The 17,488-nt window shown below is 40.1% G+C and overlaps 1 protein-coding gene across 1 annotated transcript; it reads right to left on the bottom strand.

The window, feature by feature from the left end:
* Positions 1 to 11,275: 11,275 nt before the first annotated feature.
* On the bottom strand, positions 11,276 to 12,995 carry LOC109134290 (uncharacterized). The gene is made up of 3 exons (XM_019247881.3): positions 12,829 to 12,995; positions 12,440 to 12,781; positions 11,276 to 12,173 (listed from the first exon to the last, which is right to left on the bottom strand). The coding sequence occupies exons 1-3, from the start codon at positions 12,993 to 12,995 to the stop codon at positions 11,276 to 11,278; spliced, it is 1,407 nt and encodes a 468-aa protein (XP_019103426.3).
* Between the last annotated feature and the right edge of the window lie 4,493 nt (positions 12,996 to 17,488).

The raw sequence follows: 17,488 nt of genomic DNA, 5'->3' as shown, positions 1-17,488 counted from the left end.
GAGAAAGAGCACTCGTCCAAGATCTTAGTAAGTTTCCTCAATTTATCCAAGGTTACGTTTCATTCGTTCTCTCCATCCGTTCGAGTAATTTGATAGGTGTCCCTCTCCTTTGTTTAATTCTTATTTTGCACTTTTCTTTCACATTTTTTATGACAAAATGGATTCATCTTCTTCATCGAATATTCTCGGCCGCTTAAGGGTTAGTCTTAACCCTAGAACAGAAAGCCTTTCTTCTTCGTCACATTCTAGAGTTGGGCCTATCTTGGCCGGTCATGCATTTTATTTTTATGGACATGGACGGTAAAGTCAGACGACCCAGTCTTTACCTGTGCAGGGTAATCTGGCGCGCGTCAAGCAAACGACTCGTATTAGGCGAGGGGTGAATCTCTCGGCCTCTAGCTCGGAAATGGACGTATTAATAGGCCGAGTCCCTGAAGGAGTGGAACTTGAGATTCAAAGTGCTCGGCCAGCCAACCAAACTCTCTCTCCTGAGATCTTCTAGGAAGAGAGGATTCCCCAAAGGACCTCCGAGGCCAGCCCGTCCGGACAAGTTACGGCGATGGACGCGTCTAACGAAGTGGAAGTCTCCTCAAACCCGTCTTATGACTCGGAGGAGCCGTCGACCACGTCTTCCGAAATTAGACGACGTTTAGGTCCCCTTTCAGATCCTATATTTATCCTGGCCGACAATAGTTGGCTTGGACGAGTAGGATCGGACCTTTGACATTTCTCCTCTGCAATACCAATGCCGGGGTTCTCCGTCGTACTGTAAGGTAGGGAGGATACCATAGTAAGCGCACCGGCCGGCCACTTTGCCGTTTATCGCCTGGCTTTGGACACAGGGTTATGAGTTCGCTTGCACCCATTCATAAGCCGTCTACTTCACCATTACAACATTGGCCACAACCAGCTTACCCCTAACTCATGGCCGAATATTCTGACTTTCTTGGCCGTCTGTGAGTTAAAGGGAGTTGATCCCTCTTTGGCCGCCTTGACCCAGATACATTATGTATCTAAAGTCCCCAGAATAATAAATGGAGCTTGGTTCTGCGTTTGCAATCGTCAAGTCTTCCTGACGTCTTGGGATAAAACCTCCAAGATGCATGCTTGGAAGGCAGAGTTTCTATTCGTCGAAGCTCCCTCTGAAGTAGTTGTCAGATGTTGCTGCTATTTCAGTCGAGCCCAAACTAATACTGGCCGAACGACTTCATTTATGGAGCTGGAAGATGATTCTGCCGAGGAAATGATGGAGTACTTCCGAACGGAGTACTCCACCCCTAATAATTCGTCCTTCAAGGGTCCGTCCAACTGGATTCCCTTTAAGGAGATGTTTTATAATGACAACTTTCTGGTCGCCGCACGCTTGCGGCAGGCCAAGGACAGAGGTATATTTGCTCAGATTTCACTAAGTAAATAGCTTCGTCTTACAATTGTATTTTTAACCTTAGTGTATTTTTTCTTTTTCAGCTGCAACCAAAGCCGTTCTGAAAAAGTCTTAGCTAGGAGACATAAGTATGTTTAAGTTTACTAGCACGCTATGGAAAGAGTACAAGTAAGTCTGGCTCTGAAAAGAGGACGGATACCTTGGTAAGTAATATATATTTTTTTTTCTCTTTTGGACGAACCCTTTTTCAGAACGAAAGGCGTCCAAGGACCCTCAGGCGGACCTCCTTTGACTCATGAGGCTCGTTTAGGGGACCAACATGTTGTTTTATTGACGAGTTACACACCTGGACGCCCCTTGCTTAAAAAGGAAGACGTCCAACCTTTATAGGGCCGACTTCCCTCTTTTGCAATACCTCATCCTAGGTATGTAGGTTTCGCTGATGAGCCATTCAATCTGGACGCCCCCTACTCTGGAGAGGAAGGCAGCTGAACTTTATAAGGCCGACTTCCCTCTCTTTCAGGACTTCGTCCTGGGAAGCAATATTCTGTTGATTTTCTAGACGATCCCTTTCTTTTGGACGCACTCAGCTTCTAAGAGCTTGCGTTCTAACCTATGATGGTCGGTTTCCCTCCTGAGAAAAGTGTCGTCCAAAACACCTTTTTCTCTTTTACTTTCTTGGACAAACTCTCACCCAGTTAGGAAATTGGTAATGATGCTATCCTTCTTTTGGCGGGACCTCGTCCAAGGGCCAACTTAGTTGGGTCTTGCCGCGCTCCTTTTTTGGGCAAGCCCCGTCCAAGTTGGAATTTTTTCTATAATGATTACTTTTCATCTTAACACTTTCATATTTAACTTGACGTTTTTCAGAAAAATGCTCACGTCCAAGGTATTAGCGGAGAAGGCGGCTTCGAAGAAAAGACTGGCCACAACAGAGGATGCCCCCCCTCCGAAAAAATCCAAAGGCTTCACGGCCAAGAAAAAGAAAACCGTCCAGCCTTCTGTGCCTAAATTCGAGATTCCTCCTTCAACGGAGGAGGTTCCTCCCTCAGCCGAAGAGAAGGCTATGGTTCCATATACCGTCCAATAGGTTTTGCACCCCCTACTATCACATAACAACCGGACGCGGTTGCCAATTTGGACGAAGTTGAGGGAGCCAAACATAACATTCCTCAGCCGGACGCGGCTAAGGATGGCTCAGCTTACTCCGGGCCCATAGCGGAGCTTGTTGCACACAACCGGACGCGATTGCCAATTTGGACGAAGTTGAGGGAGCCGAACAGAACATTCCTCAGCCGGACGCGGCTAAGGATGGCTCAGCTTATTCCGGGCCCATAGCGGGGCTTGTTGCACATCCCCTAGGCTTATAGATCGGCCTCTCGATCTTCTGGTGAGTCTTATTACTCTAACATTGTTAGGACATTGTGCGTTGGTGGGCGTCTGATCAGTCTGTCCAACAAACTAGTTGTGGTCATACGCGTTAGAAATACTAACGAGTCTCCTCTTTCAGATAAAGGCAAAGGGGCAACTGAAGTAGCTCCCGAAGGTTCTCCCATATTATCGGACGATGACTCCTCGGCGGCCTTTGCGAGGATGACTTCGGCCGATCGTGAGAAGCTGAAACATGAGCTATTCAAATGCTTCCCTGAGCCTTACATCAAAGGCTTAAGAGGGGCTTCATCTGGACATGTAGGCTACATGTCTCAACTGGTTGCTGAGGTACATTTTTCATTTCTCTGCCGTCTTATTTTTACACTTTAATCATTCCTTTTTCAGCTCTTTGCTCGCAGCATAATTACCGAGGACTGGGCAAGATTTCTCAGGAAAGGAAACAAGCAGATCGTCCGGGATGCTAGAAAAGCAGCGGACCAGGCTCAAATTTCTATGGCCGAGCAGGAAGTACTGCATCGCCAATCGAGAGAGGCTTGAGAGAAACCCTCAACCGAAATGGAGTCGGCCAACAAAAAATACCTGGTTCGTCTGTCGGAGCTACTGGACGACAAGGCTGCCCTTGAGCTGGCTCTTAAGGACGAAAGGAACACAACCCTTCTGACGATCGTGGAGCTCCGGAGGGAGAAGTGCTATCTTCGAGCAAAAATTCACGCGCTGAAGGAAGACGTCACGAGAACCTTTGAGTCGGCCAAGGAATCTCTGAGTGAGGTAATAGATACCTCCAAAACCTGGGCTGTGAAGGCATTTGAAATGCTAGCCGAGGCTGACGACATTCCCAAATATGTTCGTCGCCTAAACTTTCAGGAAAGCCTTCACAAAGCCACCATATCTGGGGAGGAGCCTCCAATCTTCCAAGAGTCCTCGGACGATGAAGAAGAGGAGGAAGCGGCCAATCCCGAAACTCAGGTCGATGACGCTAACAATTCTCCAGACGCATAGTTTTTTCTTTTTTTCAATCTTGGCCGTAGGCCTTTTGTACCTAGTGTAGTAGTTTTTAGACTAGGTTGTAATATTCTCATGATCTTTATAAGAGAATCTCCTTTTTCACTTATTGTCTCTTATTTCCATTTTGCTCATAGTCTAACAGTTTAACCCAAACGACTTTCCCAATTATAAGCAAATTGTTTTGGTTAGAGACGCCAACATCCTCATCATGAATGATCTAATAATAATACCAAGTTCAAAAATTGTTCGGCCTGAAATGCAAGAGTTGTTCGTCAGAACTTTACTCAAAGTTTACAAGTTTACACGAATGCTTGTTTCTGTACAAGGTCGTTTTGTTACTTGCATTAGTATATTTAACATGTATCCCCCCTTCTTGGACGAAGAAATTTTAGTAATTTTCTTTGCTCTAAGAAGGATGATGAACATGCTTGATGGTGGTATACTACGCAGAGTATAATCTAGGATTGTGGCAATCCGTCCATCCTTGTTAAAGCTTGTAATAACTTATTCCTTTACTAAGGTGGTTATCACAGTGGGTGGCCTTTGGACGGCAAGTAAGACCCTTTTACTAAGGTGTCTTAATTCCAGCCGCCTTCGTTTAGGAGATTGATGTTAACTTTATAAGTTAATCAATTGGTGGCCTTCGTCATGTATTATCCTTAAAGGATTTTGACATGTTGGCCGATCACCTAATAGAAGGTGTTTTTATTTTGCTGTTCTTTTTTGAATATCGGCTTAGGGCGATGGTATGTGCCCTTAATTAAATAACAAGGCATGCATAAAACGCAAAGAGACAGTCATAGTAGTGATGTAGATTTGTATTATATGAATTTTGCTTGGTTGGGAGCCAAGGTACATGTATACATTTCTACTTTTTTATTAATGTTTTTTGGCACTTAGTTAGCAGGGAATTACACTTTTCCAATTACATCATATGTAGTATTTTTTCAAAGTGTCTGAGTTCCACGTCCGAGGAACAGAACAACCGTCCATATCTTCCAGACGAAAGGTGCCACTCTAAACTTATTGGACTATCTTGTGAGCTTACCCATTTTTTTGGCCCGACCGACCGCTTCCATTTTCCTCAGGACAAGGTCTCCCTCCTTCAATGGACGCCTAGACACTCTTTTGTTAAACTCTCGAGCCATTCCTAGCTTATACAGCTGCATTCTTAATAGAGCATTACCACTGACTTCCGGAACCTGATCCAAAGCTGTGCAAAGAGCAACCCAGTTGGCGTCCTCTGAATAAAGCATGACTTGCAGAGTTGGTTCTTTAATTTCAATGGGAAGGACGCTTCTGATCCATAAACGAGCATAAATGGAGTTTCCCCAGTTGAGTTATTGGCCGTCGTTCTCATTGACCAAAGAACCAGCTGTAACTCTTCTACCCATAATCCATTGGCATTGTCTAACTTCTTTTTTATGCCGCTTGAGAGAATTTTGTTGAAGGCTTCTACCCGCCCATTTACCTTAGGATGAGCAACGGCAGCAAAGTGAGCTTTAATATCCTGGTCGGCGAGCCATTCTCGGAGCTTAGGCGTCTCAAACCACTGTCCATTGTCAAAGACAATAGACTGAGGCATCCCTAATCTTGTAATGATGTTTTTCCAGATAAACCCCTTTACATCATTTATGGTAATTCCTCTCATAGCCTCGACCTTGACCCATTTATCGAAGTAGTCTACTGCTACTATCACAGATTTCTTCTGGCCGGCCTCTACAGGAAACAGCCCCAAGATATCCATTCCCTATTTGGCGAAGGGAAGAGGAAAAAGAACTGGAGTAAAATAGTTGGACGGCTTTTAATGTATATTGGCATGCCTCTGACAGATCTCAAATTTCTTCGCATAGACAGGCATCCTCCTTTAAGGTGGGCCAACAATACCCCGTCCTTAAGGGCTTCTCTCCTAATGCTCTTCCCCCAATGTGAGAGGCACAAGCTCCTTCATGCAGTTCTTTTAAGACATCTAACTCGTCCTCCCTAGTGATGCATTTGAGGAGTGGCCGGTTAAATGCCTTTTTGTACAAGGCTTCATCCCAGAACTCGAACCACTTGTCCCTTGCCTTTACATACTTGGCTTTCAAGGGATCGGTGGGTAGGCGTCCTGTTTTCTTATATTCAATGATGGGGTCCATCCAAACACTTCCTCGGCTAAGGAACAAAACTTGCTCTTGATCAATACTCTTTGCCGGCTTTACCTCCAAAAACACAGTTCGCGGCACATCCTCTTCGGCCGAACTGGCTGATTTTGAGAGAGTATCGCCTTGATGATTGTAAAATCCCAAACCTCTACTAATCTTAATCAACAACGTTTAATCACTACGGAAGCGTTATCAAACTAAGATTTGGACTATTACCATGACATTCTCAATTTATAAGGAAGAGAATATCGAAATACCTCAAAAACACACTTTGTACATTACTTAATGCATACAAAACTGTCCTCATAAGAGCTCTTAGGTTACATACACCAAAAACTGACTAAAGTTCAGTAGCCTATCACTTGCTTAACTATGTAAACATATGTATATAGATGTCATTACTTAATTTACATTATTGAACATGTATTAAAAAAGTAAACACATTCATCACATATCCTCGTACCAACCTGCATCAAAACCAGACTCTGCCACCCACCGAGTGACAGGCCACAGAAATGACAAAACAATCAGCAAAGCTGAGTACACACTGTATAATAGAAAATACAAGTTTAGGTGTATTTTGAAAACTAACACATAGTTAATGAATATAATCACCCTTAACTTAGTTACTATGGTTTCACAAAATCAATCGTTTGGCATGAACGCGAGTGGAGAGGGGTACCACGCAGTACCAGCTGTCTCCAAACTAGTGAGGGTCGTCACCCAGCCTTTTATTGTTATGCTTGCAAGACTTACCCGGACATGTCCTATAACGCCAGGAATTCGCCCTCCTGGAAGGCAACAGCTAGGGACTCTACCCGCCCTAACTCGGGGTGCCTATTCATGCCTCACTTTCATATTTATAAAATAAGATATTTAATGGTTTATACTTTAAACCTCAATACTCAAAATCTTATCAACTCATCCTTAATACTCAAACTCTTATCAACTCCTTTCATTACCCTTACTTTGATAGTTGAGAAGATTTAGGGTTTTCATACTTAAAACTAGTTTTTAACATAATAACTTTGATAGAACTTAACCAATTATGTCTTAGGACTTAAATAATACTCAAACATATATTTCATCAAGAGATTACCAATTATCAATTACTATATAAGTTCATGTACTAAGCACATCCCATTTAGAAGCATAATCGTAATGACTTAGTGTATAAGTGTTGTTTAGGTCAATTGAAACATCTCTAATGAACCTTAGCATGTTATACTTATGTAATATACTCAATATACACATAATAAACACATATCATACATAAATTCATTTCATAAACATGCTTTACACAAGAAAGAAACAATCACTTAACTATAAGAGTGGAAAATCTCTAGGTTAAACCAAACTAAGTGTGTACCTTACTAAGGATGCTTAAAGCTCACGAAATTCCTTAATCCACTTGGTTAACTACTCCTACAGCTTCCCCTGAATGTATAAAATGCTAAAGATTAGTTTCAACAAGCTTATAGATATGAAAAACTAAGCTTAAATACAAGAGATGTAAACTGTTGAACTTACAGCAACTTATGTGATCTTTGAACAAGGTTTTCTATATGATTTTATGGTCTAAAGGTTGGAACCAAAGCTTGTACAACTCTGTATGGATGTTTAGAAGAGTTCTATGTAGAGAAAAGTGGGTGTCAAAGAGGAGAAAATATGAGAAAGGAGACGAAAACCCAGAACAGCCTTTTATAGCCTGTTCTGGCGGTACCCAAGGAGGAGGGAAAGGTATCTGGGCAACGTCGGTTTCTTGGAGTTTCTGGGTGATTCTTGCTTGAGGTGTTAGCCTTTGGTGTTGGCTATCATGCATACAAAGGGCTTTGAGAGATCGACACTTGAGTAGCTGCTAAGCAGCTTTCTTTGAGGATAGGTCTGAGCTGTAATTTCAGCTGGCCAGGTTTTACTATGTAAGCAATTTACCTTATTAAGCCACGTAATTCTTGGGCTTAAATGACCATTTTAACCTTAAGACATCTAAGCATGTCATATATCAAGTTTGGTTAGGTTCTGAGCTCGGATTCAATCCCGAAAGGCTCTTTAACTGGAAGGTCATCGTTACCCGATAAAACAATCTCATACGATTTTCACAATCTTAAAGTTTAAGGCTCTCAAGGACTTTTCAACTTATCTATTGGTTTCCAAAGTCTTCTTACCAATAAGAATGGTAGATCTTACCTACTTTTGCCTCGTATGGTGTTGGAGAGTATTCTAATCTACTTTAAGCACTACAACCAAATGAAACTTAGCATAACTGATAGTTTCAAGTAACTATCTTCCACCTAGAACCTTAAAATCCTATAACTCTATATGAAGTAGTCAATTAACTTACGTAAAACATATAAGTTAACTAATTAAACATAATATCATAGGAAATACACAGTTAGACTGCTCTGTAGTTACTTTAATACGATCTCATGCTTTAGCACATAATCAGGGTTTTGAGTTAGGGCTTCTTAGGGCTATTACATTCTACCCCTCTTAAAAGAAGTTTCGTCCTCGAAACTTGAAATATTTACCTTATTGGAATAATTGTGGATATCGATCCCGCATATCAGATTCTTTTTCCCAAGTAGCCTCTTCTTCTCCGTGATTAGACCACAACACCTTTACAAGCGGAATTGTTTTCTGTCTTAATACTTTTTCTCGATGGTCTAATATTTGTAACGGTTTTTCTTCATATGTTAATGTCTCATCTATCTTCAGTGGTTCATAGGATAGCACGTGGGATGGGTCATGAATATATTTCCTCAATTGAGACACATGAAACACGTTATGTACTTTGGACAGTTCCACGGGTAGAGCAAGTTCGTATGCTACCTCTCCAACTCTACTCAGAATCTCATATGGACCGACATACTTTGGACTTAGTTTCCCCTTTGCTCCAAATCTTTTCACTCCCCGTGTAGGTGAAATCTTGAGAAATACTTTATCTCCAACTTCAAATTCTAACTTTCTCCTTCTTAAGTCAGCATACTTCTTCTGACGATCTTGTGCCGCTTTCATCTTTTCCTGAATCATTTTAATATGCTCCATTGTCTCTTGAATTAATTCAGGTCCAGTTGATACTTGATAATTTAAGTCATCCCAACATATCGGCATACGACACCTCGACCGTACAGTGCTTCATAAGGAGCCATTCCAATGCTTGAATGATGGCTATTATTATATGAAAACACAATTAGTGCTAAATGATCCTCCCATGATCCTTGGAGTTCCATTACACAAGCTCGTAGCATGTCTTCTAGTGTTTGAATTGTTCTTTCTGTCTGTCCATCAGTAGACGGATGAAATGTGTACTCATATTTAGTCGTGTTCCAAATGCTTCTTGTAACTTCTCCCAAAAATGGGATAGAAAACGAGTATCTCTATCGGAGATGATAGTCCGTGGGGTACCATGCAATCGTATGATCTCTTGAATATATGCATCTGCCATCTGCTTCATTGTCCAAGTAGTCTTCATGGCAATAAATCTACCCGTCTTTGTCAGTCTGTCCACAATCACCCATATAGAATCTTTTGACTTTCTTGAGCGAGGCAATCCTATGATAAAATCCATAGATACAGAGTCCCACTTCCAATCAGGTATTGGTAAAGGTTGTAGCATCCCTGGCATCTTCCCTCGATCGAATTTAATCTTTTGACATGTCAAACACTTTGCACAAATCTCGAAGCATCTCGTTTAAGTCCCTTCCACCAAAATGTTTTCTTGAGGTCCTTCACAAGTTTATCTCTTCCTGGGTGAATGGAATAAGGGCTATTATGGGATTCCCTTAAAATTTTATCCTTCAATTCACGGTCATCTGGAATACACCATCGATTATGAATCATAATACCTCCATTCTCATGAAGGTGAAAATCAGTAGATTCCCCATTTTCTATCTTACATCTTATGTCTTCAGGAATGGGTCATGTTGTTGTTTCTGAATAATTTCATCGAATAAAGTTGGTTGAATAGTCATTGCATTAAGGATACCTTGAGCTTCTCCTTTTTGTACAATGACTAGGTCTAATCTCCTCATCTCCTCATAAATTTCTTGTGGTACAGAAATGAGTCCATTCACCATTCTTCTAGGTATTCGACTTAGAGCATCAGCCACTCGATTGGCTTTTCCTGGATGATATTGGATGTCTATCTCATAGTCCTTGATCAATTCCAACCACCTTCGCTGTCGCATATTCAATTCCTTCTGTGTGAAGATATACTTTAAACTTTTATGATCAGTAAAGATTTTACATGGAACACCATATAGATAGTGTCTCCACAACTTCAAAGCAAATACAACAGCAGCTAACTCCAAGTCGTGCACAGGATAATTTCCCTCATGAGGTCTCAATTGTCTAGAGGCATAAGCTATAACTTTCCCTTTCTGCATCAATACACATCCCAACCCTTCTTTTGATGCATCACTGTATATCTCTATTCCTCCTTATCAGTCGGCAGGGTTAACACGGGTGCGCTAGTTAGCTTTCGCTTCAATTCTTGAAAAGCCTTCTCACATTTTTCCGACCATTGGAATTTCACATTTTTCCGTATCAGTGATGTAATAGGTAGGGAAATCCTTGAAAAGTTATCCACAAACTTCCTATAATACCCTGCTAAACCCATAAAACTCCGTACTAATATTTGTTGGTACTGGCCATTCCACAATCGCCTTTATCTTCTCAGGATCAACCATCACTCCCTCTTTTGAAATTACATGCCCTAAGAATGATACTTCAGATAACCAAAAATTACACTTACTTAACTTAGCATATAACTTCTTTTCTCTCAGTACATTTAATACTATCCGTAAATGATCCTCGTGGTCTCTTTTATTCTTCGAATACACTAGTATATCATCAATAAAGACCACTACGAATTGATCTAAATAAGCCTTAAAATATCTCTGCATTAAATCCATAAATGCAGCTGGAGCATTCGTCAACCCAAAAGGCATTACCACAAACTCATAATGACCATATCTTGTTCTAAACGCTGTTTTAGAAATATCTTCATCAGCAATCCTCATTTGATGGTATCCTGATCTCAAATCTATCTTGGAGAAAACCTCAACACCTTTTAACTGGTCAAATAAATCATCTATTCTAGGAAGAGGATATCTATTCTTGACTGTAATTTTATTAATCTCCCTGTAATCTATACACAGTCTCATTGTTCCATCTTTCTTCTTAACGAATAACACAGGGGCTCCCCATGGAGATACACTTGGTCTAATGTATCCCTTCTGCAACAACTCCTCTAATTGTTTCTTTAATTCAACCATCTCTGCAGGGGCCATACGGTATGGACTTCTGGAAATAGGCGTAGCTCCTGGCACTAAATCGATGTGAAAGTTCACTACAGTCTAGGGGGTAATCCAGGTAATTCTTCCGGAAATACATCTGGGAATTCCTTCACTATCGGAATTTCTTCTACTTTTAAGGGACTTGTGGTTGTGTCAATTACATGGCACAAATAAGCATTTCTCCCTCTTCTTACCTCCTTAGCAATCTTCATCATGGAAACAATTTTCACTCTCGATTTCTTCATAACTCCTTGATATACGATTTTACCACCTTGTGGAGTTTTTAACTGGATCGTCTGTGCTTCACATTCAATTACAGCTTCATATTTACTAAGCCAGTCCATTCCCAAAATTACATCATAATACCCTAATTCAAATTGTACCAAATCGGCCATCAACTCAGTACCCGCTATACTTATACAACATTCTTTACATAAATTCTCACACTTAACTCGTAAACCATCAGGAAGGTCTATTGCTAAGTCAATTTTTGACTGTTTTGGGGTTGGATTCAATCTTTTAAGCAACGAATGGGATATAAAGGAGTTGGATGCTCCAGAATCAAAAAGAACATATGCAGGTACATAATTCACAAGGAAAGTTCCGGAGATTACATTACCTCCATCTTTAACAAGTTCAGCCTCCCCGCTTCCATTGGCATCCAGATTATCATTTTCGACAAACTCGGGTTGTGCCTCTTCTTCAGTGCCCATGGCATACATTCTTCCAGCTACCTTCCCTGGATTGGCATACGATCCTCTTTGATTATTGCGATTAAAAGTCGATGCACCTTGGTTCCCTTTTGCATTACTCATTCCGAATCTGCTAGGTCCAGTTTGTGTTCTTACATATCCAGCTTCCTTCACATTCTTCTTAGTCGTTTCGGGGCAGTCTTTAGCAATGTGCCCAGGTTTCTTGCACTCAAAACATATAGACTTTCCTTCACAATTCCTTCCAAAATGCATCCTTCCACATCGAAAACATCCTCGATTTTTGGTTGAGTAGGTTGTTGAAAGTTTGGCGTACGTACAATCGGTTGAACAACTCGAGGCTTCTTACTTTTCTCTTCTTCCTCGCTACCAAAATTCCTTCTTTTGTTTATTTCGTTCTCTTTTTCACTAATCCTTTCTTGCGCCAATGCTCTATCATATAATTCTTGAAAATTGATACAATGTCCAACTCTCTTCTGATAAGTGAAATTCAATCCTTCGAAATACCGTGTCACCTTGAACTTTTCCGACTTCACTAAGTCAGGTGCGAATCGGGATAGCTCGACAAACTTCGCCGTATATTCTACTATCGACATCTTACCCTGACGTAAGGTAAGGAATTCACACTCCTTCTTAGTCTGAAGTGCTGGAGGATAAAACCTTTCCCGTAATTTCTCAAGGAACTTATCCCAAGTAAAATCAGGTCGTTGAGCAATATTTTTCACAGTCTTCCACCACATATCTGCTTGTCCATCTAAATAGAATGATGCTAACTTCACTCTTAGATTGTTGGACAATTCACCATATCCAGGAGTTTTTCCATATAAGCGATCCAATCCTCGAACTTTACTGGATCAGGTTCCCCATCATAAGTCCTAGGATTGTGTGATGCTAACCTTTTATAAAACTTTCCCTCATCATCTGTATCCTTATTTGCCTGGTTATTCTCCAACAGATTCAACAATCGGGTATTCATATTTTCTAACTGGTTAATTCTAGCCTCCATTTGGTGAGTTGAGTCACCAGATCCTGATGATGAAGCACCAGCTCTAGTTCCTACCATCCTAATTAAAGAAAATGAAATACTATTACCTTCCCACTTATTAAATTAAGCACATAACATAAAAGTAAAGTAAAGAACAATCACATATGCACACCAAAATTTGCTCTTATATAGAAGCATATAGTTTCAACTTATACAACCATATCCGAGTAATCAATAATACTAGCTACATATGTATATACTATTTACATTAGTTAATACTACTATATTCTAATACATATACACGGCTCATAGGCCCAAAAGTTAGTATACTTATATATATCCTAACATCATAAATACCAAAAAAGATCATTTTCACTTTAAGTTCCTTCCAACAATCTAATCTAGTCGAAAAGTATCTCGAAGTAACCGCTGTCACTACTACTCCCTGAATCTATCTGTCCTGGTTTGAAATCCGAATCGTAACTTGAGCTACCCTCATAAGAGTAACTGATTTCATCTTCGATATCTTCATCTCCTTCTATGTTCTGATCTTCTATTCCGTCATCTTCTATCTCAACCTCTTCTATTTCCATTTCCGGATCCTCCTCTTCAGTTTCTTCACTATCAGAACTAATATTTATATACTCAATTTCCTTATGTCTTTCTCGGCTGATTAACTTCTTCAACCCTGCTTTTAGTTATCCTACTAGGACCTGCTTCATCCTCAAACTTCCTCTTTTTAGGAGGCACTTCCTATATTCTGTTACCACCACCCATTCTAGCATTTTCCCAATCTATTTGAGCCTCTACTTCCTTCATTTTCCTGTGTTATACTCTTCATATGTATGATAGTACCCTCTTTTCTCCCCTTACGATCCACTTCTTGGATCCTCCTATAAACTTCCTCAACCGTGACTTCCATTGTATCAACTTCTTGTCTATCGTAACATAGTCGATTTCTGACCCCCTTAATTCTCTGTCAGGAATATAATAGTCTAATATCTTCCAGTATTCTTCCATAAGATCTCTCCATGGATCATTCAAAGGCAAAGTCTTTACTAATGATATAAGCTTGAACTTCCGGACGAGCATATGGGTTTTCTTCTCCCCGGCCCATTACTTGATTATATTCCACAATTGCCTTCATTACTTGTCTTGCACAAGCAGGTGCATCAGTATAACATAAGCTAGCAGAGAATAGAGTGTCTGGTTCACGAACCCCTGGAATATCTTCACCTATGCTTTCAAAAGGGTCTGTCCATGTATCCTCAGAATCAGAAGTTTCAATCACTATTGGCTCCCCTCTACTTCCTGGATTCATCTACATCATCAAAACATAACATCAATTAACAACTAGTCCAACTCAAACTTCATAGTAATCACCTTATAATAACATAGAATAGTCATACTTATACATTCTAATGTCTTAATTTAGCTCGGATACCACTTGTAACAGCCCAAACCTCCACTAATCTTAATCAACATCGTTTAATCACAACGGAAGCGTTATCAAACTAAGATTTGGACTATTACCATGACATTCTCAAATTATAAGGAAGAGAATATCGAATTACCTCAAAAACATACTTTATACATTACTTAATGCATACAAACTGTCCTCATAAGAGCTCTTAGGTTACATACACCAAAAACTAACTAAAGTTCAGTAGTCTATCACTTGCTTAACTATGTAAACATATGTATATAGATGTCATTACTTAATTTACATTATTGAAAGTCTATTACAAAAGTAAACACCTTCATCACATATCCTCGTACCAACCTGCATCAAAACAACTCTGCCACCCACCGAGTGACAGGCCACAGAAATGACAAAACAATCAGCAAAGCTGAGTACACACTGTATAATAGAAAATACAAGTTTAGGTGTATTTTGAAAACTAACACATAGTTATAATAACAGATAATCACCCTTAACTTAGTTACTATGGTTTCACAAAATCAATCGTTTGGCATGAACGCGAGTGGAGAGGGGTACCACGCAGTACCAGCTGTCTCCAAACTAGTGAGGGTCGTCACCCAGCCTTTTATTGTTATGCTTGCAAGACTTACCCGGACATGTCCTATAACGCCAGGATTAGCCCTCCTGGAAGGCAACAGTAGGGACTCTACCCGCCCTAACTCGGGGTGCCTATTCATGCCTCACTTTCATATTTATAAAATAAGATATTTAATGGTTTATACTTTAAACCTCAATACTCAAAATCCTTATCAACTCATCCTTAATACTCATAACTCTTATCAACTCCTTTCAATTACCCTTACTTTGATAGTTGAGAAGATTTAGGGTTTTCATACTTAAAACTAGTTTTTAACATAATAACTTTGATAGAACTTAACCAATTATGTCTTAGGGACTTAAATAATACTCAACATATATTTCATCAAGAGATTACCAATTATCAATTACTATATAAGTTCATGTACTAAGCACATCCCATTTAGAAGCATAATCGTATGACTTAGTGTATAAGTGTTGTTTAGGTCAATTGAAACATCTCTAATGAACCTTAGCATGTTATACTTATGTAATATACTCAATATACACATAATAACACATATCATACATAAATTCATTTCATAAACATGCTTTACACAAGAAAGAAACAATCACTTAACTATAAGAGTGGAAAATCTCTAGGTTAAACCAAATAAGTGTGTACCTTAGCTAAGGATGCTTAAAGCTCACGAAATTCCTTAATCCACTTGGTTAACTACTCCTACAGCTTCCCCTGAATGTATAAAATGCTAAAGATTAGTTTCAACAAGCTTATAGATATGAAAAACTAAGCTTAAATACAAGAGATGTAAACTGTTGAACTTACAGCAACTTATGTGATCTTTGAACAAGGTTTTCTATATGATTTTATGGTCTAAAGGTTGGAACCAAAGTTGTACAACTCTGTATGGATGTTTAGAAGAGTTCTATGTAGAGAAAAGTGGGTGTCAAAGAGGAGAAAATATGAGAAAGGAGACGAAAACCCAGAACAGCCTTTTATAGCCTGTTCTGGCGGTACCCAAGGAGGAGGGAAAGGTAATATGGGCAACGTCGGTTTCTTGGAGTTTCTGGGTGATTCTTGCTTGAGGTGTTAGCCTTTGGTGTTGGCTATCATGCATACAAAGGGCTTTGAGAGATCGACACTTGAGTAGCTGCTAAGCAGCTTTCTTTGAGGATAGGTCTGAGCTGTAATTTCAGCTGGCCAGGTTTTACTATGTAAGCAATTTACCTTATTAAGCCACGTAATTCTTGGGCTTAAATGACCATTTTAACCTTAAGACATCTAAGCATGTCATATATCAAGTTTGGTTAGGTTCTGAGCTCGGATTCAATCCCGAAAGGCTCTTTAACTGGAAGGTCATCGTTACCCGATAAAACAATCTCATACGATTTTCACAATCTTAATGTTTAAGGCTCTCAAGGACTTTTCAACTTATCTATTGGTTTCCAAAGTCTTCTTACCAATAACAATGGTAGATCTTACCTACTTTTGTCCTCGTATGGTGTTGGAGAGTATTTTAATCTACTTTAAGCACTACAACCAAATGAAACTTAGCATAACTGACAGTTTCAAGTAACTATCTTCCACCTAGAACCTTAAAATCCTATAACTCTATATGAAGTAGTCAAATAACTCACGTAAAACATATAAGTTAACTAATTAAACATAATATCATAGGAAATACACAGTTAGACTGCTCTGTAGTTACTTTAACACGATCTCATGCTTTAGCACATAATCAGGGTTTTGAGTTAGGGCTTCTTAGGGCTATTACAATGATTTTCCGACCTTCGAACCTGATCGAGTACAAATCGCTTCAGTGTTTTTATTTCCTCTTGAATCAGCTTCATGTATTTGCTCATGGACGCCTTTTTGCATTCAAAGTTGCCATTTAATTGACTAACCACCAGCAGGGAACCCGTCTTTGCCTCAATTTCCACGGCTCCTGACACTTTGCACATTTTAATGCCGGCTAGCAGTGCCTCATACTCTGCTTCATTGTTTGAAGCCTGGAACTGAAATCTGATCGCATACTCAAACTTGTCCCCTTCTGGTGATGGAAAGATTATCCCAGCCCCGCAGCCGTTGGCAGTGGACGATCCATCCACCATAAGGGTCCAATGTCGTCTTCCCTCTGCTGGATCTTGGACGAATTCCATCGTAGGCCGAGTAAGATCTACAATGAAATCAGCTAAGGCTTGACCCTTAACTGCTTTTCTAGGCTCAAATGCTAAGTCAAACATGTTCAGCTCCACAACCCATTTTAGCATTCGTCTAGAGGCATCCATCTTGTGCAGACTTGCTTCAGGGACTGGTCAGGATAGACGAGGATACTATGGGCCAGAAAGTATGGCCTTAGCTTCCGGCTGGCCATGAGCAGCGTCAGGCCGAATTTCTCCACCATTGAATATCTATTCGGCATCTTTTAGTACATGGCTTACCAAATAGACTGGAATTTGCACTAACTCTCTTTCGGCCAGGAGAACAGTGCTAACTACATGCAGCAATACAGCCAAGTATACAGACAGTTTTTCCCTTTCAGTCGGACTT

This window comes from Beta vulgaris, chromosome 4 (assembly GCF_026745355.1).
Source record: "Beta vulgaris subsp. vulgaris cultivar EL10 chromosome 4, EL10.2, whole genome shotgun sequence".
NCBI lineage: Eukaryota > Viridiplantae > Streptophyta > Magnoliopsida > Caryophyllales > Amaranthaceae > Beta > Beta vulgaris.
The sequence above is the reverse complement of the archived record's forward strand: the minus strand, read 5'-3'. Positions and strand labels throughout refer to the sequence as shown.

What these genes read in the sequence shown, in the direction of transcription:
- LOC109134290 (XM_019247881.3), bottom strand. Translation starts at nt 12,995, where the DNA reads ATGGTAGGAACTAGAGCTGGTGCTTCATCATCAGGATCTGGTGACTCA. An exon ending in GAGGGAAAGTTTTATAAAAG is followed by an intron (nt 12,782 to 12,828) that starts GTTAGCATCACA and finishes AACCTGATCCAG; the next exon opens with TAAAGTTCGAGGATTGGATC. An exon ending in GAAAAGTTCAAGGTGACACG is followed by an intron (nt 12,174 to 12,439) that starts GTATTTCGAAGG and finishes GCATTTTGGAAG; the next exon opens with GAATTGTGAAGGAAAGTCTA.